The sequence below is a fragment of the Osmerus mordax genome, chromosome 9 (assembly GCF_038355195.1).
Source record: "Osmerus mordax isolate fOsmMor3 chromosome 9, fOsmMor3.pri, whole genome shotgun sequence".
In the NCBI taxonomy this organism is placed as follows: domain Eukaryota; kingdom Metazoa; phylum Chordata; class Actinopteri; order Osmeriformes; family Osmeridae; genus Osmerus; species Osmerus mordax.
The window spans coordinates 14,098,160-14,116,320 of NC_090058.1; the positions used below are offsets into that span (position 1 = coordinate 14,098,160).

Consider the following 18,161-nt stretch of genomic DNA (forward strand, 5'->3'; position numbering starts at 1 on the left):
CCATGGAAAAAGGTGGACAGAGAGAAACTTAACATTTCAGTTAACTTGTTGAACCTGAACTGATACATTAAGGGATACATGGGACTCGTTTGATCCAAGTTGTGAATCTTGAATTCGCTTTTGTAAATACAAAACTCAAACACGTGACAAAAAAATGCATACGTTTCTGTATTAATCTTACAATATTATGTGTTGATCCAAGCCGGATGTCTCTGAAACATTATGAGTAATTACACCAGTTATGGTGGATCGACTGGCACCATTGAGTTTATGTATTTACTGGCCTAGGTTCTTTGCACTTTGACACTAATGTATGTCTGTCATAGGTACTCACCAATCGAGCACCTGAGATTTCATTCCGATGTTGAATATATTATCCAATAGATATGGACAGGGGGCGGTCCGTTGCTAAGGGCGAGGTTTGGTTGAATCATCATCAGCACTACGACTCGCTACTAGCAGGTGAACCACAGGACTGCAAGTGGTGATTCTAAACACTTTTCTGGAATTTTAATTACATTGGCTCGGTTCTTTACGGCAGGTGATAGCATTTTACAGTTCTCAGACCGTGACGCTGACCCAAGGTACGTTCATGTTAGTAACATATGCTACACGTCTAGAAAATCAAGATGTTTAAGATACGTTGTTTTGGTGTTTTTGGATGTACGGCTCATTAGCCAGCCTAGCAGCGTAGCTAGCTAGCTTACTAGCGATAGCAAACTCGGCCAGCATTCATAGCTTCAGTGGTTGAGTCTATTTTGAGGGGCCAGCTAATCGTTTAAGGTATTCCAGTGAAATTGTAATCTCCATGCTGGAGATTGCTTGCTAAATCTATATATATATATATGTGTGTGTAATCGTGAGGTGGTGGTGTATGTACGTATGTATGTACTATCTGCATATGAAGGAATGTACTGTATGTAGCTGGCTAATTAGCTACTGTATTAAAGACAGGATACAACATTAGACTGACCAGCTCTATCTATTTAAATTTCCCATGGAACGTTTGAGTGTTCCGTTTGAGGAAGGAGCCGAGCAAAGTTAGCGATGTTGCAGGTAAGCTAGCTAGTTGGCCTGAAGGAAAGACAGTATTGTATGGTAGAAACAGTTTGTGCCTGGAAGATATAACTAAGTCAATATGACACGGCGCTAGCTAGGTAGCTTGCATTTTCAGCTTCTGCGTGCAGCTTAAAATTAGTCGGCTTCCTAGGCAGCCTAGCTGCAACATCAGAGACCAGTCAGCTCCCGTTATTGTTAATCAAATCAGCAAAGACGGATTCCAAACGGTTGACAGGTAGGTATTAGTTCGAGATGCTAATAATTAGCCTTGTCTGACTGATATATTCATATAAACTGCCTGATTGGGAGGTAGCGAACTTACACGTAGCCAGAATAATTAACAGGTTAGGTTAGTTAGCTAGTTAGCGAGGTAAGGTTTATACCTGGCATTGGCAATACGTTCAATAGCTAACTGGCGGTGTGTGTTTAGAGTCCAAATATCCCTCGTTTTGATAAATTGTTGTCTACCTGTAGTACCATGCTAGTATACCGCAACGTCTACCTAATGGCAAATGCCATATTAATGTTTATATGCTCATGAAAATTGCTATGTGATAATTTGTCATGCTGTGAATGCTGCTGTTACTAGCTAAACGTTTAATCATCAACGATAGTTTCCTGGTGTGCTCTGATTAAGTTTGACTGTTTGCTATTAATAGTCTGCTGAGATGAACACACACCAATAACAAATTGATTTTGTTGAAACATCCTGTTCAATCGTGTCCCACGAATCGTGCCCCAGTTAGCAATTAGTGCCTCCTCTCTTCCGGCACTCTCTGTTAGAGATGGCTTGTTTTCACCTACTAGATGTATGAACCTGGATCTCAATCTCGGCTGGCCTCATTCTAAACAAGCAGCCTTCATATGAAAGTTTGTCTTTGAACGTTGAGGAGGGGCTGGGCGGTCTTCTCCATCAGAGGATGCCAGCATGGCCAGGGTTTGGTGCATAGAAGTTGACACCGTGAGAGTTTTCTGTAGCGGGGTATTGTTCAGACAGTAGGCCTCTTTCCTGGCAAAGCTCCATGCACGTGACACGTGGGTGATGCAGCACTTGGACAGATCTGCTCTGCTATGGCGTGGCACCACGTTGAGTGCGTTTGGTTCAGTTCAATCAGACGGTCCTGTGTCAGGAGCCTGAGACAGTCGGATGGCGTCCACAAGCCGCCTGCTGTACGGTGGGGTCAGAGTGGCGTCTCCCTGTCTGACAGTGTGACCAGACCAGGGTCTTACTGAGAGCTTAAGGTGAGGAGGGAGGAGGCCAGGGATGTGTGCGTCTGGATTAAGGCGGACCTGCCTGTCACTCACCTGCCATGCCTGCAGCGGTGTAGGACTTCATGTGGCTCCATCCTGTCTTATTCGTAGAGCTCTTTTCACCAGCAATGTCACAGCCGGGGCTTCACCGATGCCCACAGATCAGGACCTAGAACGGACCTAAACCCTCAGAGAAGACGAGGAAGAACCCCCCCCCCCCCCCCAATAACCTCTCAGAGAGGAAGAATGGGGAAGTGACCTGAAGTGGAGCAGGTCAGTGAGGGGTCTCCAGAGACGGCTGGGCCTGTCAGGGTCTGTGTGGACGCCTCTCCCCCAGCTGGGCCAACCTGGGGGTGGGAAACATGTTTCCTCTTTGAGTGGGTGTCAGGTTGTGGTGGGGACAGCTCAGTGGGAGAGCATTGGACTGCAGATCCATAAAAGTTCAACCCCACCCCCCTCCCCTGTACAGTACCTTGCCATGGATAAAGGCATCAATGAAGACAATGCATGAATTCCATGGTTATAAGAATCCGTGCAGCCTACATATAGGCCTAAGTCTATGTGATACGGTAACTACTGTATAAGTACCTACTACTAGGTCATTTGCATCAAACCAGAACCACAGGTTCTATCTACATAGACTTTTTAGACTACATAGATGTTTTTGTATATAGGGACTCTCTGAATAGTAAGCCTTTGTATTGTCCCTGTGAGCCTTTCGGGTTAGCATCGCGTCCTCTGTCGCTGGCCTCGTTCTCCGCAGCGCAGCCAGCTACCAAGTAGGTCTCCTGGAAGCACTGCCGCGCTCCAGGACAGCAGTCAGGCCTCTGCACCTGACACAGCACAGCTCCGACTCATCAATACCTCCCACAGAGGCGGAGGGGCAGCACGACGCCAGGAGCCTTATTCAGATTTTTGTTGACGGAGTAGGCAATCATTTCTTCGGAGTCGTTAGTTTTTTTATGAGACGTCAGCAACCTGTTTTTTTTTTTTTTTTGTTGTTGTTGGTTTTTTTAAGAACAAAGACTCTTTTTATCTAGCATTTCCTGCGCTCTTCCAACCACCCATAATGCAGTTGTAGGCTTGCCCTCTGAAAGGAGGGTGTCTGGGAGCTTTAATGAGGTCCCGGGTGGGTTGGTGCCTCTCGCTGGCCTGGCTCTCTCAGCCGTGGGTGATGTTGTTCTGAGGAAGGGACCGGCTTGTCTTTCAGCCCCTGTCTCTCCGTGGACGCTACGGCGCTCTGAGGCTTCATTGTCAGCAGGAGAGCCCTGGCCCCTATATGGAGACACCTGAGCCCTGTGTGGTGGAGAGACTCATGCTTTATTCAGCCTGATGATCTCTGCTTTTAATGAGGAGTGGCCCAGTCCCAACCTCTGCCTCACTCAGCCTCAGCCCCAGGCCCACCCCAGTCCCTGCCTCTGCCTCACTCAGCCTCAGCCCCAGGCCCAGTCCTGGCCTCTGCTTCACTCAACCTCAGTCCCAGCCCCATCCTCAGCTCCACCCCCAACCCAGCCCTCCTCACTCAGCATGGAAAGTCTAGAGGAAGGCCCTCTGTCCTCTCTGTCTTATCACATAAGTCCAAGGACTGATATGAGACCTGGATTCACGTGCCTGTGTGTTTATACATGTGTGTGTGTGTGTTATAACCAGCACCTCACCCTCCTGGTGGATCCTGAGGGGGCTGCTGTCCATCCCCCAGCAGGGTAAGAAGGCTGACAGATTAGGCAGGACCAAGTGTCTCTCCTGATTCTCCTGTTGGCCTCCACTGGCTGTCGGCCTCATCGCCACGACTGCGCGTGATATCGCTGCGGCTCCTGTTCCCTGGTAACGGTAGTGGTTGCCGGGTGATGCAGTGATGAGAGCATTTGACCCAGCCGTGCAGAGAATGTTTCACTCCGAGAGCAGTACCTCTCCTCCTCCCCTTTCTTTTCTTCCTGCTTCTCTCCCTCTTCCTGGGTTCCTGGCGTTCTTTCTCATTCCCCTGTTCATCCCCTCTCTCCTCCTCTCTCCTCCTCCTCCTGCTATTCATTCACCGCTCCACCCTTCCTGCAGCCTGGCCTCGGGCCTGTGTGTGTGTGTGTGTGTATAAACACACCGGCAGGCTATCTCACCCGTCCAGACGCAGTCCAGTCATGAGACCCGCCGGGGTTTCGCTGAGTCATGTTCTGTTCGGAAGCTCCACCTGGACCGGAGCACGGTGTTGTGTAACAGAAGAGTCTCGTCCAAGCTCCGTCGCTCAGCCAGCCAGGCGGCTCCAGGCTCTGTTAGATAACCAGGTCCTGCCTGCTCTACGCCAGAGCCATATGAGACACTGCTACTGACCGCTGACAGGAGGCTAGGGTGCGTTTGTTTTCGATGCAGGGCTCGTCATCTGAAGGGGACTGTCGTACGACACACACGGGAAGGACGATGAGCCCGTGAACAGGTTTGACTTGTCGCAGGCGGGGCTGACGGGGTGGGTGTGCGTCACGGAGACGAGACGTCGCTCTGCCACTCGCCTTTTCATGAGTGTGATAGGCGCGCACGCGCTCACCTCACACGCAGACACGCGCGTGCGCGCGCTCACACACACACGTGCTGTGTTTCATCCGTCCACACTCTCTCAGATGAGCTGAAGTCAGGTAGAAAGAATGTGGATTCTGTTACTGGCAAGGAGGAGAGGAGGGTGGGGAGAGAGGGGAGAGGGTGGGGGTGGGGGGGGGTGTTTCCTGTGTGTTGCGTCAGGGTGCAGCAAGGCCTGCCTCCAGCACTGCAGTCTTTTATCTGAGCCACACGGCCGGAGGTGTGTGTGTGTGTGTGTGTGTGTGTGTGTGTGTGTGAGAGTGAGAGAGAGAAATCAAGCCAAAGACAGAGAACTCTAAAGATATGGCCACCATGTGCACACACACACACACACACACACACACACACACACAGAGACTGTCCGGCTTGTCCGAGGCCACAGTGCTGAGTTGGCAGCACTAGAACAATGTGCCTGCTGTGCCAACCGTCCCAGGCCGCCCTCACACCACATTCAGGGAGGGTCCTTGCAGGGCTGGGTAGAGAGGGTCCCTTGCAGGGCTGGGTAGAGAGGGTCCTTGCAGGGCTGGGTAGAGAGGGTCCCTTGCAGGGCTGGGTAGAGAGGGTCCTTGCAGGGCTGGGTAGAGAGGGTCCCTTGCAGGGCTGGGTAGAGAGGGTCCTTGCAGGGCTGGGTAGAGAGGGTCCCTTGCAGGGCTGGGTAGAGAGGGTCCTTGCAGGGCTGGGTAGAGAGGGTCCTTGCAGGGCTGGGTAGAGAGGGTCCTTGCAGGGCTGGGTAGAGAGGGTCCCTTGCAGGGCTGGGTAGAGAGGGTCCCTTGCAGGGCTGGGTAGAGAGGGTCCTTGCAGGGCTGGGTAGAGAGGGTCCTTGCAGGGCTGGGTAGAGAGGGTCCTTGCAGGGCTGGGTAGAGAGGGTCCTTGCAGGGCTGGGTAGAGAGGGTCCTTGCAGGGCTGGGTAGAGAGGGTCCTTGCAGGGCTGGGTAGAGAGGGTCCTTGCAGGGCTGGGTAGAGAGGGTCCTTGCAGGGCTGGGTAGAGAGGGTCCTTGCAGGGCTGGGTAGAGAGGGTCCCTTGCAGGGCTGGGTAGAGAGGGTCCCTTGCAGGGCTGGGTAGGAGCTGGTAGTGTCCAGTCTTTAGTCTGCATGCAGCGTGCCAGGCCTCTCAGAAGTAGCGGTCAGTAATTGGGGCCTGGGCTCAGCCTCATCAAAGCAGCCAGCCTGACAGTGGGGCCTGGTCATTATCCAGCCTCTGTTCTGCAGTGTCTCCCTGCTGGCCTGCCTGTCTGCCTGACAAATGAAGTAGACAGGCGAGCAGCAGCAGAAAGAACATGGTGATGTCACTTCCTTCAACCAGAACCACCCCCGCCCTCCGGTCATGTGATGCAAAATCGTCCTGGTTAGCGTATCTGTCACAAGTCATCATCATCATCATCATCCTCTTCTTCCACACAGCGGATCCATTGAGTAAAAAGCTTGAGCGCTAGTGTGTGTGTGTGTGTGTGTGTGTGTGTGTGTGTGTGTGTGTGTGTGTGTGTGTGTGTGTGTGTGTGTGTGTGTGTGTGTGTGTGTGTGTGTGTGTGTGTGTGTGTGTGTGTGTGTGTGTGTGTGTGTGTGTGTGTGTGTGTGTGTGTGTGTGTGTGTGTGTGTGTGTGTGTGTGTGTGTGTGTGTGTGTGTGTGTGTGTGACTACCAAAGGCCTTGTTGTTGCTCAGGTGGGCTGACTGGTTTGTCTGGCTGTGTGACGCTCTGTCTCCTGTTACCCTGCTACCCTGCCCAGCCTCACTTTTAACCCCCCGCTAGCGCCTACGGCTATATGGGAATCTTGAGTTCTCTGTACATGTGAGGATTCTGGGAATATGAGGTCACGTATGCTCCAAACACGCTCACACCCTAATCCAAACCAACACACGGCGGGCACACAATGCTTCACACACGCACACACACACACACACACACACACACACACACACAGCCCATGGTACCTGGTGAAAGGAACCCTTGGGAGAGTCTTCAGTGCCTTCCCTGGCCATTTCAGTGTCGTCCAAGCACCGTGCGCGCGTGCGTATGTGTGTGAGCGCCATGTTTGCTCTGGGAGGTGTGAGGAGCTGGTCTGTGGTCAGCTGGCATGCCTTTCCTCCCAGCAGGAGCTTCCTGTTCCCCTCCATCCTGTCACCACTCCTGCTGCTGCTCAAACACAGCCCCCCCCCCCTCCCCACACACACACACACACACACGCTGTAGCATCTCAACTCCAGACTACATCCACCCCGTCACCCCAGCCACTCCTGCTGGCTCATCATTATAATCCCGTCATTAAGTTTGATGATGTTATGAACGTTAGGATGTTATCCGGATGTTCTTGCGCTGGTTTGGGAAGCTGGTTCTGCGCAGGGAGCTTGTAGTGATGAATTAGTAACGGGTTCTGCTCCTCCAGTTGGCCTGTGTTGTTAGCGTAGAGCTCAGCCGCGTCACATGGCCGAACGCAGCCAGGATGTGGACCAGGGCTGAGTTGAAGACTGAAGCCCCAACATGGTGTGGCTTTACTGGGTACTGGAGATATGTGTTGGGGGGGGGGGGGGCTCTGGGGCAGTTTTTTTTGGGGGGGGGGCTGTGGTCTGGGTTAAGTCCTTTTAGTAGGGAGGCTGCTCCAGGAGAGAGCGCATAGGGACATGCCCGCTCACACACAGACACACACACGCATACGTGCTAGCACATGTATGCTGTCACACCACACACACACACACACACACACTCTCACACACCCACATAAACGGACCGGTTAGACAAGACGGCGAGGAACAGTTATGTGACCCACACTGTGCGTAGAGCGGCACCCGACGCCATTTAAGGATAAAGGCCCCTTGGCGCGTCCGTCTGGGCTGGTGATAGGTGACTCATTAGCCGTGCCGGGCCAGCCCTTGTGAGGATTAACACGGTGGGGGTCAGGCCAGGGCAGTGCGGGCGTCGGCTGGAGGAAGATGGACGCTCGTCCGGGCCGAAGGGTTGGGGTTAGGCTAGGTTTTATTCACGCTATTCAATGACTATTAGAATGAGCAGTGTGTGTGTGTGTATAGATACAGAATGTGCCCGTAGATGTAGCGTAGTATGTAGGTGTACTATAAAGTCTGTTTTCTTTGGCATGTTGTTGTTGCTTCACTGTCGCCTGCTTTGGCAACATTGTGTAACCTGAACATTCATGCCATTAAAGGATATTGAATTGAATTGAGAGAGACAGTCAGGAGGAGGGCAGGGTGAGGGTGGTGGGGGGGGGGGGGGGTAGAGAGAGAGAGACAGGAGGAGGGCAGGGTGAGGGTGGTGGTGGTGGGGGGGGGGGTAGAGAGAGACAGGAGGAGGGCAGGGTGAGGGTGGTGGGGGGGGGGTAGAGAGAGAGAGACAGGAGGAGGGCAGGGTGAGGGTGGTGGGGGGGGGGGTAGAGAGAGAGAGACAGGAGGAGGGCAGGGTGAGGGTGGTGGGGGGGGGGTAGAGAGAGAGAGAGAGACAGGAGGAGGGCAGGGTGAGGGTGGTGGGGGGGGGGGTAGAGAGAGAGAGACAGGAGGAGGGCAGGGTGAGGGTGGGGGGGGGGGAGCAGAGTAGCTGATTGCATCCCAGGTTTACACAAAGCATCAGTGTTTCTGGACAGGGTCAAGGCCCCTGTGCAGAGGGCTGCTGGACCTGTCTGACTGGTTCACTGGCTGACTGGTTGGCTAGCTCGTTCGCTGGCTGGCTGGTTGGCTGTTTCTGGGGAGCTGTTATGTTGCTCAACACCTACAGGAATAGTCACACACAGAGGTGTGTCGAAACACCCCCTGTGCACACACACATCACACATGCATGTGCTAACACACACTCTCAACACTAAATCTTTATCTCTGTCTAGGAGCCCCCTGACCTCACTTTGAGGAGGAGGAGGAGGAGGAGGAAGGGGGGGTGTAGGAGAGAGAGGCAGGGAGAGAGAGAGAGTGGGAGGTTCAGTAGCCTCCTGTTCCCACTGTTTCCTTCCTCTGGGTATGAAGAACCACCCATTCATACCAACTCCCACCTCTTTCTCTCTCTCTCTCTCTCTCTCGTGTCTGTTCAGTTCAGTTCAGTTCAAAGGGCTTTATTGGCATGAAAACAACAATTGTTCATATTGCCAAAGCAACGGTAGAATTACAGAAATATTAATCAATGTAAATCATGGCCTTATATATACTTATATTTCACACACTCACACACAGAGACACACACGGTAGTTTAACATATACATACGTGTAGCTACACTACACAGGTGTACAACTTGTATCCATGTTATTATTATTCAATATTTTAATCAATTTATTACTCTCTCTCTCTCTCTCTCTCTCTCTCTCTCTCTCTCTCTGTGTCTCTGTGTCTCTGTGTCTCTTACTCTGTCTCCCTGTCTCTGTTACTCCCTCCCCTGCTCTCTCTGTCTCCTCTGTTTTTCTCTTACTCCCCCTCTCTCTGTCTTTCTTTCTCTCTCTTTCACTCTTTTTCTTCCCACCCCCCTTTTTCTCTAACCTGGCTCCGCCCTCCTACGTATTTCCGCTCAATTTTCATTTCCCTTCAGTACTCTGTCGGGGCTTTCGGTATATTAGCAGTTTTTTTCCAGCCACATTTTTGGCGTTCCAATCAGCGAACAGAGGGAGTGGCTGAGAACGATGACGTTGATGTCGTTTGCTAGTTTGAGTTGTAGTTCCGTAATGGCGACGGAGAACGATGCGAGCGAAGCCATTCGGTCCGTTGTGGCAACCTTGCCGACTATCCAGAAGTTAGAGCCGGAGCAAGAACAGTCTTTGCTGAGTTTTTTTAGGTGGCCATGATGTTGTGGCCCTCCTCCTCACGGGTTCGGGAAAAGTTTTTCCAGCTCGCTCCGTTTGGTTATGGCAGATCCAGAGTGGCTCTTGGCAGATCCAATAGTTTTAAACTTCAACAGAGTACCCGCCTTCAAGGAAGTTAACGCTTGTTAATGGAGCGAGCCCAGGCTCTGTAGTTTTTCTCCCCCTCTCTCCTGTCTCTCCTCTGGGGTCAGTAACTGTTGTGCTTCAGACAGGGCAGCATAGAGGCGTTCACACCAGCGGCTCTACTGACTGGTTCTCCACTAGCTCAGAGTGCTGTTTACCGACTGGTTCTCCCCTAGCTCAGAGTGTTGTTTACCGACTGGTTCTCCACTAGCTCAGTGTTGTTTACTGACTGGTTCTTCACAAGCTCAGAGTGCTTTTTACCGGCTGGTTCTTCACTAGCTCAGTGTGCTGTTTACTTGGTTAGACTGCTGTTCCTTCCCAGTGTTCAGCCTTTCAAATCATGCTGTGATTAGTGGTAATTAAGAGTGGAGTGATGCTGGGCTCTGGTGTTCCAGAAGCACATCATTCTTTCTCTCCCCAAAACCCCTGCGAGGGATTTCCATTCTGTCAGACCTGGTGACCGACTCCCTGCTGAGGTAGCATGTTCCCACTCCATGTCTCTGGTTCACTGCTCCAGCTCTGACCACCAAAACACTCAAGTACGCACTTCTGGTGGACTTCCTGTATACGTCACTTTGGATCAGAGCATCTGTTTATAAATAACTGCTTTAAAATGCAATGAGAGCAGCGTTGGAGTGTCTGGACTGCTCTGTTCCACACAGTGCAGCTTGTCAGTGCATCTGTCACTGTGTGCGTGTGGCATGCTGGCACACTGTTGCCCCTCAGCAAGAAGGTCCTGCGTTCGATTCCCGCTTGGGGCCTGTCGGTGCTCAGGTGGACTATCTCCCAGGCCTTTCTGCGTGGAGTTTGCATGTCCTCCCCATGCTCACATGGGTTTCCTCCACAAAGAACCCCAATCTAAACACATGCACACCAGGTCACTCTCCTGTCCCTGGCCAGGACTGGCCACCCTGGGACTGGTGACGAGGCTGAGATAAAATATGGATCGTTTTTCTTCTCTCTCTCTTTCGCCCGCTCTCTCTTTCTCCCCCCCCCCCCCCCCCAGGTCTGGCTAGTCTGGTGGTCCAGTGTAAAGCTGTCTCACATGACCAGTCGTTCCCCAAACCCCCCCATTAGAGCAGACGCTCTACACACACACATACCACACGTCTCACACACACACACACACTCACACACACACCACACGTCACACGTCACACACCACGTCTCACACATGCACATTCAGATCTATGCACATAGATGAAAGGGCTGTTAAAAGTGCTGGGACAGCCACACATACCCACTAGGTTTAGCTCAGTGGTAAGGGGGTTTGATGGCAGATCAAGAGGTTGCCGGTTCGAATCCCCCCAGCGCCTGCAAAGCCATCACTGTCCTTGGTTTTCTCTGTGATGGATATGCATATGTCATCGAGAAATGGTGAGGGGGGGAGTCGGGAGACACAAGAATCAATTTCCCTCTTTCCTCCCCAGTCTCCTCCCTCCTCTCCTCTTCCCTCCTCTCTGCAGTGACAGTCTCCTGTCTAAAGCCTGCAGTAAGCTGAGACATGATATGACCTAAATAAATGTGTGGTGTGAGGGAGAGGGAGGGCGAGCGAGCATGAGAAAGAGGCATGGAGAGGCGGTGTCTTTCTCCTTCCTGTCTCGTCTCACAGTATCACTGTGTCGTTGCCCTGGGCAGCATATGGAACAGGTGTCTGTTGAGCATGGAACCTGTCATTCCAATTAGACACACACACACTTTCACCTGTGCATGCCCTGACCCCAGGGAGGGGGGGGGTGGTGTGTGTGTATGGAGGAGGGGTCTGGTTTGGTCAGGTGTGTGTGTGTGTGTGTGTGTGTGTGTGTGTGTGTGTGTGTGTGTGAAACTTCAGCCTGTGAGACAGAGATAAGAGCTGCTGTGTGGACTTTCTCCTGGAGCCATGACTGCCGCGCGCACACACACACACACACAGACAAGTATATACACACACACACACACACACAATGACAAGTATATAGACACACACACACACACCATGTCTGGTACACACACACACTCTTACTATGACTGGAACACACACACTGCACCCCCCCCCCCCCCACACACACTCCCCGCTCTCTGCTGTGTGACAGTCAGACCTGCAGGATTAAAGGCTTTAATTCCACCAGATCCTCATCAACTAAGAAGTTGGTACAACTCTGTGAGGCTGCTTTTTTACAACTCGTTAGTCAAGATGCTGGCTCACATGGTCTCAGAGGGGTGGGAGGGGTGGAGCTTAGGGGGGGGGGGGATAGAGAGAGAGAAGGGAGAGAGGGGGAGTAAAGAGTAGGGATGCAGTGCGGGCTCTCTCAGTTGTCTTGGCTTCTCGAGATAGCAGTCAAGGTTATAGTGTGGTTGCCTTGACAGAACAGAACTGTTAATACTTCCTGTATTATCTGGTAATAACTTCTCTCTGGTCTCTCTTTCTCTCCACACAGCAGCAGAACATTTATTCAAGAGCTTTATTGGCATGTTAGGTACAGTGTATTGCCAAAGCAAACATTGTACAGTATGAATTGTTTGCATAAACCAATAAACTCTCTGAATGAAGTCTGTCTCTCTCTTTGTTTCGCTCTGTGTCTGTCTGGCTATGTTCACACTGCAAGCCTTAATTCTCAATTCCGATTTATTTATCAGATCCGATTTGTTGGCGGTCTGTTCACATTGTCATTTTAAATGACATTCAGATTCCAGTGTGAGCAGGACGCTCTCACACCTGTTAAACATGGAGGTCAGGGAAGTACGTTTTCAGGCATTTTTTGTGTGGAAGCCAGCGAATGTTTGAGTAGGTAAGGACGAGGAGACCCACATTTCTTATAAGGCCTTTTTGTGCAGCAGTGGCTGCTTGTTCATGTCAGAGGTGAATGTGGATGCAGAGTCGGAGCCCGGAGTGGTGGCATCGTGACTCCCTAACCTCTACCACCCAGCCTGCCTCACCCACTTCTGTGTGGAGGTAGTTCTGCTGTGGGGAGGTAGTTCTGCTGTGGGGAGGTAGTTCTGCTGTGTGGAGGTAGTTCTGCTGTGGGGAGGTAGTTCTGCTGTGTGGACGTAGTTCTGCTGTGTGGAGGTAGTTCTGCTGTGGGGAGGTAGTTCTGCTGTGGGGAGGTAGTTCTGCTGTGGGGAGGTAGTTCTGCTGTGTGGAGGTAGTTCCGCTGTGGGGAGGTAGTTCTGCTGTGGGGAGGTAGTTCTGCTGTGGGGAGGTAGTTCTGCTGTGTGGAGGTAGTTCCGCTGTGGGGAGGTAGTTCTGCTGTGTGGAGGTAGTTCTGCTGTGGGGAGGTAGTTCTGCTGTGTGGAGGTAGTTCTGCTGTGTGGAGGTAGTTCTGCTGTGTGGAGGTAGTTCTGCTGTGGGGAGGTAGTTCCGCTGTGGGGAGGTAGTTCCGCTGTGGGGAGGTAGTTCCGCTGTGGGGAGGTAGTTCCGCTGTGGGGAGGTAGTTCCGCTGTGGGGAGGTAGTTCCGCTGTGTGGAGGTAGTTCCGCTGTGGGGAGGTAGTTCCGCTGTGGGGAGGTAGTTCCGCTGTGGGGAGGTAGTTCCGCTGTGTGGAGGTAGTTCCGCTGTGGGGAGGTAGTTCCGCTGTGGGGAGGTAGTTCCGCTGTGGGGAGGTAGTTCCGCTGTGGGGAGGTAGTTCCGCTGTGTGGAGGTAGTTCTGCTGTGTGGAGGTAGTTCCGCTGTGTGGAGGTAGTTCCGCTGTGTGGAGGTAGTTCCGCTGTGTGGAGGTAGTTCCGCTGTGGGGAGGTAGTTCCGCTGTGTGGAGGTAGTTCCGCTGTGGGGAGGTAGTTCCGCTGTGGGGAGGTAGTTCCGCTGTGGGGAGGTAGTTCAGCTGTGGGGAGGTAGTTCCGCTGTGTGGAGGTAGTTCTGCTGTGTGGAGGTAGTTCTTCTGTGGGGAGGTAGTTCCGCTGTGTGGAGGTAGTTCCGCTGTGGGGAGGTAGTTCCGCTGTGGGGAGGTAGTTCCGCTGTGTGGAGGTAGTTCTGCTGTGTGGAGGTAGTTCTTCTGTGGGGAGGTAGTTCTTCTGTGTGGAGGTAGTTCTGCTGTGTGGAGGTACAGAGCAGAATTTTGACAAAAGTCGATCAAGGGTGACGTAAAAGATACAAAAATTCCGATTTGACTGTACAGACTGAGGGTCGCATTGCTAAATATCAGACTTGCATCCAATTCAAAGCCACATAGATCTGAAAGGGGCCTAAATCCGATTTGAAAATGTCAGATTCAATGCACTTTGGGCTGTTTACACTGTCATCCAAGTAACAGACCTGTGTCACATGAGGATATGGGCCCCATTCAGCTCCAGTGTGAACATAGCCTCTCTCTGGATCTCTCTCTGTCTGTGTCTCTCTGTCCCTGTCATTTACATTTTAGTCATTTAGCAGACGCTCTTATCCAGAGCGACTTACAGTAAGCACAGGGACATTCTCCCCGAGGCAAGTAGGGTGAAGTGCCTTTCCCAAGGACACAACGTCATTTTTCATGGCCGGGATTCGGACCGGCAACCTTCTGATTAGTAGCCTGATTCCCTAACCGCTCAGCCATCTGACCCCCCGTGTCATGCTCGTGGTCTCTCCCTCCCCAGGAGGCTGTGTGATGAACAAGCTACGCCAGAGTTTCCGGAGGAAGAAAGACGTGTACGTGCCTGAGTCCAGCCGGCCGCACCAGTGGCAGACGGACGAGGAGGCCGTCCGCACGGGCAAGTGCAGCTTCGCTGTCAAGGTAACACACCCCTCACACACACACACACACTGCCCTCTCTCTCACACACACCCCTTATACACACACACAGTGTTTCCTTTAGGTTTTCCCCTAAAGCAATAAGGTTAGGCTACTTAAAGACGACCCTTCCACTCATAAAGTATGTTCTTAATTGCATAAATGCTGCCAATTAATAATTGACGTAACAACTTATTGTACATGGTCCGTAGCCTACCCTATCGATTTAAGGTAGGCCACTCTAAAGCACGTGTACACGTTCGCTTTAATTGATCTTGACATATAGGCTAAGCATTCTGTAGCAAATAATAACAATAAACCCACCATTAATTACTAACTACTTACTAACCGAGAGTGAGGTCATGCCGGGAAATATCAAACTGAGGCCTGAACTTATCGACCGAGCGATAGCGATAGCGAGGTTTGTTAATTAAACTAATTATCTTAATGCAGTGTAACTACTTCAGCATAATGATGCACCTAAAATACAAACGTGAGCAAGGGTGTTCAGCAATCGTTATCGGATCAACAGCCACGTGCAATTTAGCTAGCAGGTGAAGAATACAAACAACGCAAATCACCAGTTAACTTAATTTAAATGTGCAAGAACTATAGACTAATACAATAACAGGCTTAAATGAACTGACAACATAAGTTATACGACTTACAGTTCTCAAGGACGCCCAGTGGCGCGCGTGCCCGCTCGCGCATGCACTCTAACAATCACTACTGATAGACGGCCTTTTGTACAGCCCTATGTCTGATACCGTGGCGGCAGAAAAGTCAACATACAGGAAACACTGACACACACACACCTCGCACACACACACCTGTTCTCACACACACACACAGGCATATTCCCATACTCTGGGTGTTGGTAGGGTGTAGAACCAGGACCAGTGTACCAGACAGACTAGATGAGCTCCACGGTGTGGTGATACCCCACACCACCAAACACTGCTTCAATAGAACACCTCTTCTTTCCACGTCACTGGCCCTTTGTCTGCACGCACACATACATCATATTGTAGGTAACAAAGCAGGAAGGGTAGGAGAGGGGTGACTCTCTCTGGAGTTTCCACTAGTGAGTAATACAGATGATGACTTGGCTCAAGAAAGGTTTTATTGGTTTACTGTTTGTATGTGTGTGTACGTGCGACCTAGATTCCTTCCCCTTTTATAAGTTGTCTTCATGTCGTGATCTCATCCCAGCACCTCTCACCTGCTCCCCAAAAACACCACCTAGCCTCTAACCTCCACCACCCAGCCTGCCTCATCCAGCCTCTAACCTCTACCACCTAGCCTGCCTCACCCAGCCTCTAACCTCTACCACCCAGCTTCTAACCTCTACCACCCAGCCTGCCTCACCCAGCATCTAACCTCTACCACCCAGCCTGCCTCACCCAGCCTCTAACCTCTACCACCCAGCCAGCCTGCCTCGCCTAGCCTCTAACCTCTACCACCCAGCCTCTAACCTCTACCACCCAGCCTGCCTCACCCAGCCTCTAACCTCTACCACCCAGCCAGCCTGCCTCGCCTAGCCTCTAACCTCTACCACCCAGCCTCTAACCTCTACCACCCAGCCTGTCTCACCCAGCCTCTAACATCTATCACCCAGCCGGCCTGTCTTGCTACCATGTGACATTGTCCCCAGGCTCTAGGCAGGTTGTTTTCCTCTGTAAGACGCTCGCTGTGCTGGCTCCTAATGCCCTCAGTATATTATCAAATGTAAATCATGGGTTGGATGGGGGGATAGGGTGCAAGACTGCAATAAAATCAATATAGTAATGTAAAACATGAATAAAGTAATCTGAGGTCAAACTTGATGTACAGATTAGGATTAACACCGTATAATCGTAAATCCTTGTTTTTCTCCCTGAAGTGCTGAGGGTGTGAGTCAGAGGTCTGACGTCAGGGGCTAAGTATAGCCTGGCGGGGGGTCACGGGCTGGGCGTGTTCAGGAAGGGAGGGCTTCCCCTCTGGCCACCATGCACAATGGTCTCCGTGGGGTGGGGGAGAGGGGGGGGAGCATGGCGTGGCACCTCAGTGACACGCCAGAGGGTGGGGTGGTAAGAGGGGGGTGGGGGGGTTGCTCCTTCCATCTGATGTGTGTGTGTGTGTGTGTGTGTGTGTGAGAGAGAGAGAGATAGAAAGAGAGAGAGGATGGGGCTCAGTCACAGTAGCAGCACAGGAGCCAGTCGCTCACTGACCTCACTCACTGACCAGGAAACCACCCACCCAAAACACTCACTCACTCCTTCTCTCTCTATTCCTCTCTCTCTCCCTCCCGCTCTCTCTCTCCCCCTCCCTCTCTCTTTTCCCCTTCCTCCCTCCCTCTCTCTCTGCAGTACCTGGGCCATGTGGAGGTGGAGGAGTCCAGAGGGATGCACATCTGTGAGGATGCTGTGAAGAGGCTGAAGACGGTAGGTCCTTTGTAGATAGACCCTGCCTCACCACCACCCCTTCCCCACCACCACCACCTTACCCTGGGGACTCACCCTGGAGTGACCCCCCCTCCCCCACTCCTCTCCTCCTCTCATCCTCTGCTTCTGGGTGGAGGTAGTTCTTCTGTGTGGAGGAAGTTCTGTGTGGAGGTAGTTCTGCTGTGTGGAGGTAGTTCTGCTGTGTGGAGGTAGTTCTGCTGTGTGGAGGTAGTTCTGCTGTGTGGAGGTAGTTCTGCTGTGGGGAGGTAGTTCTGCTGTGTGGAGGTAGTTCCGCTGTGTGAAGGTAGTTCTGCTGTGTGGAGGTAGTTCTGCTGTGTGGAGGTAGTTCTGCTGTGTGGAGGTAGTTCTGCTGTGTGGAGGTAGTTCCGCTGTGTGGAGGTAGTTCTGCTGTGTAGAGGTAGTTCTGCTGTGTGGAGGTAGTTCCGCTGTATGGAGGTAGTTCCGCTGTGTGGAGGTAGTTCTGCTGTGTAGAGGTAGTTCTTCTGTGTGGAGGTAGTTCTGCTGTGTGGAGGTAGTTCTGCTGTGTGGAGGTAGTTCTGCTGTGTGGAGGTAGTTCTGCTGTGTGGAGGTAGTTCTGCTGTGTGGAGGTAGTTCTGCTGTATGGAGGTAGTTCCGCTGTGTGGAGGTAGTTCTGCTGTGTAGAGGTAGTTCTGCTGTGTGGAGGTAGTTCTGCTGTGTGGAGGTAGTTCTGCTGTGTGGAGGTAGTTCTGCTGTGTGGAGGTAGTTCTGCTGTGTGGAGGTAGTTCTGCTGTGTGGAGGTAGTTCTGCTGTATGGAGGTAGTTCTGCTGTGTAGAGGTAGTTCTGCTGTGTGGAGGTAGTTCTGCTGTGTGGAAGTAGTTGTTCTGTGTGGAGGTAATTGTTCTGTGTGGAGGTAGTTGTTCTGTGTGGAGGTTTTGTTCTGTGTGGAGGTATTTATAATAATGTAATTACAATGTGTCTCATTTACAAATAAATGTGTTCATTTAGTTCATTTAGTTCATTTAGACACTTTTATCCAAAGCAACGTACAGGAGGGAATTTGAACCTGTGTGACCCCTTGATCTGCAGTCAAATGGTCTTATCACTGAGCTGTAGCCAACCCATCAGCCTTGCTGTCTCTTCGCCTGTCAGCCCGGCAGATAGACAGCATGTACTTCCTGTCTGCCTGTCAGCCCGGCAGATAGACAGCGTCCCGTACTTCCTGTCTGTCAGCCCGACTTATCCTGTGTCCGTGCGTTCCAGAGGAGTTGCGTAAAGCAGATTCCAGCGGAAGGAACA

The 18,161-nt window shown here is 51.8% G+C and overlaps 1 protein-coding gene across 4 annotated transcripts in view; it reads left to right on the top strand.

Moving 5' to 3' along the window:
* Nucleotides 1-462: 462 nt before the first annotated feature.
* The window catches only part of numb (NUMB endocytic adaptor protein), a 28,297-nt gene continuing 10,598 nt past the window's right edge, over nt 463-18,161 (top strand). For 3 of the 4 annotated variants that reach the window (XM_067243621.1, XM_067243624.1, XM_067243623.1), the window contains exons 1-3: nt 463-584; nt 14,326-14,462; nt 16,808-16,882. In XM_067243621.1, the coding sequence (XP_067099722.1) occupies nt 14,337-14,462; nt 16,808-16,882 (201 nt within the window). In that variant the 5' untranslated portion in view covers nt 463-584; nt 14,326-14,336. Of the gene's footprint in view, nt 585-942; nt 1,057-14,325; nt 14,463-16,807; nt 16,883-18,161 lie in introns of those variants that run through there. The other variant, XM_067243622.1, reaches the window with a different exon arrangement.